At 36.0% G+C, this 6,250-nt stretch overlaps 1 protein-coding gene across 1 annotated transcript in view; it reads left to right on the top strand.

The window, feature by feature from the left end:
* Window positions 1–2,002, top strand: part of LOC115230711 (glycoprotein 3-alpha-L-fucosyltransferase A-like) — a 14,690-nt gene extending 12,688 nt beyond the window's left edge. Inside the window, exon 2 of the mRNA XM_029800845.2 lies at window positions 1,277–2,002. Within this exon, the coding sequence (XP_029656705.1) occupies window positions 1,277–1,598 (322 nt within the window). The 3' untranslated portion in view covers window positions 1,599–2,002. The remainder of the gene's footprint in view (window positions 1–1,276) is intronic.
* Window positions 2,003–6,250: the final 4,248 nt, after the last annotated feature.

The following is a 6,250-nucleotide window of genomic DNA, read 5'->3' as shown; positions in this document are numbered from 1 at the left end:
TCGAACAATTTGTCAACTGTCTATTGACACGATTTTCCTGATGAAGAAGACAACAATTGTTTGTTTTAGGATTTTATAAATCTTTGTTAGTGATCAATCCTTTTATCTAACTAGTTCACTGCCTCATTCAAGAAATACTTACTGCTACATGAATAACGACTTGAAACTGTTCACATCACACCAAATAAGGAATTGACACCTACCGCAAGATATTTTTCCTCTTTGTCATATTCATGGTAATATGCATTTCTTTTTATATTTCTCAATTTGAATATAATCTCAAGAACCTACAAAACATTTGGAATTGGACTTCAACAACTAAGCAGTATGTTTCCTACAGAAGGAATTCCTCTCGATTGTTTCCAGGTAATCAGACTGAAAACGATCGTATCGAAGCTCAAATGAAATATGTCCTACCAGGAGAGGAAAGATGGGAAAATTATAAACGGAATAGGCACCAAAATCAGTCAGATTCTGATCGAAATGTAAAGTTAAAGCCAATTAGACCAAAGTTTAAAACGTTGTTAATATACAGTTTAGAATATCTGCAACCATTGAAGGAAAATCAAACGAGTTTCCTGGAATATAAATGTCCAGTTAATGAATGTTTAGTCACAAACAACAAAGCAATGCAAAATAGTGTAGATGCTATTTTCTTTTATGAGAGAGTGGGACTATCACAGAAACCAACCCACACGAACCAAATATGGATTTTTATGACACAAGAGTGTCCTGTTTTCAACCCATCAGTGAAACACCTGGGAAACAAAATCAACTGGACGATTACTTAATGGCCGGACAGTACGATTGTATATCCTTATAGGAAATTTCGATATTTTAACAAGTCAGTAAGAGAAAAAGTACAATTTCAAAATTATGCAGCGGGAAAAACAAAGAAGGTTGCTTGGTTCGTATCGAACTGTCGTCCAACCAACAATCGAATGGGTTATGCTAAGGTGGATATTTACGGTAGATGTGGTACAAAAGTTTGCAAAAGAGAGAATAAAACTAGTTGCTTTGAGATGTTAAAAAAGGAATACAAATTTTATTTGGCATTCGAAAATTCCAGTTGTAGAGATTATATTACTGACATTCTCAGTTTTATATATATATATATATATATTTATATATATGTATGTAGATAGACAGATGTTTTATATGATATCTTTATATATGATTTATATATATAATTTGCTTGCATGAATCATTATTTCTCATTCCAATATTGTTTATGGCAGCTGTATTTTCGTTTTTTCTTTTCTTTTGTCTATTGCAGATATAATGTTATTCCAATAGTAATGGGTGCCCATCCTGACGACTATCGTGAAGTAGCACCCGAGAATTCGTACATCCACTACGAGGATTTTAAATCCCCAAAAGAATTGGCAGATTATCTGCATAAACTTGATAAAAATGATACTCTTTATAATGAGTATTTCAAATGGAAAGGAACAGGAGAATTTATTAATACCAAATTTTGGTGTCGTGTTTGTGCGATGCTACACGCTGCCGATTATTACAAGCCGACATGGTATGAGAACGTATGGGAATGGTGGGCAGGAAAGGGTCAGTGTATTGGAAGGCGCCGGTGGACATAAAACATAGGATATTGTGATATAATGTCCATGATGTTGTCATTGAACGGGATAAACTATATTGAGAGAGAGAGAGAGAGGGAGCGAAAGAGAGAGCGAGAGAGAGATTGAGAGGAGGCGGGAAAGATAGGGAAGAGGTAAGAGAACTTAAAAACTGCAAATTCTCGCGATTATAAGAAAACCCTTTAAAATTCTTGGGTAATCTTTCCTTTCGAACTGTTTTTACTTCTACAACCGTATTTAAACAAACATATTGAACAGTGTTTATTTTTCTTTTCGTGAATTCGTTTCCATCGTTACATGATTTATTTCTTTATGTGTGTCACGTTACAGAGTTGTGCTTATATAAATACTAGACTACCCGTGACCTGTTGGGTCACCGGGAAACTCAGTGATACAGCAACGGAGTTTTGTTTCGTAAGTTTTTTTCTTTTCCGAGTTATTTCGCATGCTTTCAACGAATGACATTGAAATCACATTGAATATACCATCTGGTTTATTCAACTGATGAAAGCAGAGTTTATTTGAAGCCAAGCTAGAAATCCAGGAACTTGAATTATCCAGTAATATCTTTTTGCTAGTTTATTTTGACCCTCTGTCTTATCTTGTGGTGCAATATGAACATTTTAGGTGGTTTTTAAAGTCAGGGATTTGACTACTACTTCGGTATGGTGGTGTCTCTCAGATACCCTTATTTATAGTTGTAAAAAATTATTACCGTTCTATGTTATTTATTTCCATGCTGGCCACTTGATAATATCGATATTTAAATATTGATATTGTCCTTATTTATGAATATATATATATATATATATATATATATATATATACTCTTTTTGAGTCCTTTTGACTGCGGCCATGCTGGAGCACCGCCTTTAGTCGAGCAAAATTACCCCGGGACTTATTCTTTGTAAGCCCAGTACTTATTCTATCGGTCTCTTTTGCCGATCCGCTAAGTGACGGGGACGTAAACACACCAGCATCGGTTGTCAAGCAATGCTAGGGGGACAAACACAGACACACAAACATATACACACACGTACATATAAACATATATACGACGGGCCTCTTTCAGTTTCCGTCTACCAGATCCACTCACAAGGCTTTGGTCGGCTCGAGGCTATAGTAGAAGACACTTGCCCAAGATATCACGCAGTGTGACTGAACCCGGAACCATGTGGTTGGTTAGCAAGCTACGTACCACACAGCCACTCCTGCGCCTATATATATATATATATATATATATATATATATACATACATACACTGGTTTTCAAAACTAGAATTATTATTATTTCTATGTCTCTCTAAAGGAGACTACGGCAGCAGTACTGGATGTTAAGTTATCGCCAAGCTAATATGGCAGTCCAGAAATATAGGACGAATGCTGTCGTTGATTAGCTACAAAAGGCCATCGCCTCTAGCTAGCTATGTGACACACGCACCTGTGTCCATTATAACCTTCGAACAGGGGAGATCAGCTGCTTCCTCTTGATAGTCAGGCATCTGCAGACTAGTTTCAGGGTATTTGCCCCTTATCAGTGCAGAGAAGCCGAACCCAGCAGGCGTCACTACTAACCGTCTGTTCGAAGGATTATTTACCTAAACTCAGTAGAATACATCCACTGGTTTTCAAAAATAGAAATATAAATATTTCTAAGTCTCCCTAAAGGAGACTACAGCAGCACTGGATATTAAGTTATCGCCACGCTAATATGGCAGTCCATAAATATAGGACGAAAGCTGCCGATGATTACCTCCAAGAGGTCATCGCATCGAGATAGCTATGTGACACCGCTGCAGTAGGCTCCTTTCGAGAGACTTAGAAATAATAATATTTCTATTTTTGAAAACCAGTGGATGTATTCCACTGAGTTTAGGTAAATAATCCTTCGAACAGACGGTTACTAGCGACGCCTGCTGGGTTCGGCTGCTCTGCACTGATAAGGGGCAAATACTCTGAAACTAGTCTGCAAATGCCTGACCAGCAAGGGGAAATGGCTGACCTCCCCTGTTCGAAGGTTATAATGGACACAGGTTCGTGTGTCACATAGCTAGCTAGAGGCGATGGCCTCTTGGAGCTAATCAACGGCAGCATTCGTCCTATATTTCTAGACTGCTATATTAGCTTGGCAATAACTATTAATATATACACATATATTTACATATATACATACCATTGTATATATACTTACTACATATGTCCATACATATACTTAATATATATAGCTGCAGATGCATGAACATACTCATCCCTGCATACATACATAGACATGTTTACTGACCTACATACACACATTCTTACATTTATATACACACACATATATACATTAATGTGAGGGATTATATATACATTGGTTTTTCCCACGTATTGTTTTCTGCAACAAAGAATGTCTGTTGAAATAGAATATCTTTCAGTAGAAAACTGAGACATTTTACATGAAAAATCGTGAGGAATAATTTGATATTATATACAGTAACATACGGAGATATATATACACACACAGAGTAACATACACGGATATAGACACACATACATAGATATATATGTATATGGACAGTGTGCATGTCGTGTATTTAAGGACATTTAATCATCAGTATATTACTCTCTCCAAACCAATTCTAAGGTTTCTTTCAGATCCCTGATGGCAGATAAAATGCTAACACAAGAAATGAAAAGAGATGCAGCCATTGTTGCCAAGTGTGTGGACCTTAGGGATTTAGAAAATATCAAACTTGAAAGATCTTTAGTACACAAAGCTCAGATGAAAATAGGAGAATTCTCGTGATTTAACAGCCATACAGAGCTCTCGGTCATTGGCTCAATACATACATATATACATTCCTATAACAATAGAATCTGACTAGAAGGAGATGTGGCTGTTATTTCTAGCAGGGTTAGCTACTCTAAAGCATTCTCCCACCTTGCTTCGTTCAATGTCCGACACATTAACGATGAAGTCATTCACTGCATAAATAATAGTCCTTTCTTCTAAAGGCACAAGGCCTGACATTTCGTAGGGAAGCGGACGGTTGACTACATCGGCCTCAGTACTCAAATGCTACTTGTTTTATTGACCCTGGGCAGATGAAACCAAAGACGACCTTGGTGGAATTTGAACTTGGAACGTAGCTATGAGTGAAATACCACTAAGCATTTCGCCCAGTATGCTAACGATTCTTAATAATGATAATAATAATAACTATAATGAGCTTATTGTATACGATATTAGGGTCACTACAACTTATTGGAAAAAAGTATGCCTGTATGTGTGTATGTATATGGGTGTGTTTGTAGGTACATGTTTATATGTATATATATATGTATATGTGTGTGTGTGTGTGTGTGTAGCTATATAAGCATGTATACAAATTTAAATGTTGAGGATAAAATTTTTCAATATAAAGAAAGAAGGCAAAATAAGTGAATATGATTGGTTCAGAAACATGAAACATTTGAATGGAAATACATTGAGAGGTGGTGGTGGTGGTATTGTTGGAGATGGTGTAAAGAGAGAAAGAAAGAATATAGAATTGGATAGGAGGTGGGGAGAGGGTGTCATTCACATAGTCTGTGGTAATCTGAGATAGGCATGTCGATGTAATCTGGCTAACATATAATTCAACACACCAACATATACACACACACACCTATACACTACAACAGCCACATACTTTTAAACCAAGATACATACCCATGACAAGGTAACACCCACCAGGTATCTAGAAACTTCTTCCTGGTAGATTATAAATATAGCTTTAAGTGCTGCACAAAAACACATTATTGCGACTCTTGCATGATATTTCTGAGAGAGAAAGACTTCAGGCTGGAATGAACCCCTCAACACAAGTAATTCAGGGAATTATTTTAATTAACGCACATTTGACTAACACACTTCGTTAAAACTTCATTAGAACTATTTCAAACATAAACTTTTATATTGGAATTTGTTTTATTTTCAGGTAGTATTTTAAAGACTAGACACTTTTCAAAGATTTTACACTGTTACATTACAAGTAAAAATTTTCATTTCCAGAATATAAAATAAAGTATAGTTTGGTTATAACTATGTCAAAACTATTTGATGGAACTTAAAGGAACGGATATGTTCATCTAAGAATACACAATTTTAGGTAGTTTACAGTGGATTTCTAATTCTCAGGTGAAATTTGAAATTTGTAAATCAATTCTATGGCTGTTAAATTAATTGTTAGTTTTTTGTAAACTTAATTTTTTAAAAGCTTAGCAAGGAAGAAGGGCCCTGCCGATGGCCCTTTATATTTCCAGGGTCTTCAAAAGTGGTGAATGGAAGATAGACATTCTCAAAACAGGAGACCTAACATGAATGCATACAATAGAGAAATCCTCTCCTGAAAAGCAGCTCAAGAGCCAGGTGATGGTGTTGAAAAAGGTGATAGATTAAGTCTGCAACCCAGGGAGGCAACAAAAGGATTTGAACTCAGATCATAAAGAACCACATTAAATACTACAAGAAATCTTGTCAAATATTTAATTCTATCAGACCACCACCTCAGACTGGCATTTTAATTATCGACCCTTGCATGATAACAATCAAAATTATTCTCGGCAGGATTTAAACTCAGCAGACAAAGAGAATAAATACCACAAGGTATTAAGTCCAATGTCCTAACGAC

Source organism: Octopus sinensis, unplaced genomic scaffold (assembly GCF_006345805.1).
Source record: "Octopus sinensis unplaced genomic scaffold, ASM634580v1 Contig16169, whole genome shotgun sequence".
Lineage (NCBI taxonomy): Eukaryota > Metazoa > Mollusca > Cephalopoda > Octopoda > Octopodidae > Octopus > Octopus sinensis.
The sequence above is the reverse complement of the archived record's forward strand: the minus strand, read 5'-3'. Positions and strand labels throughout refer to the sequence as shown.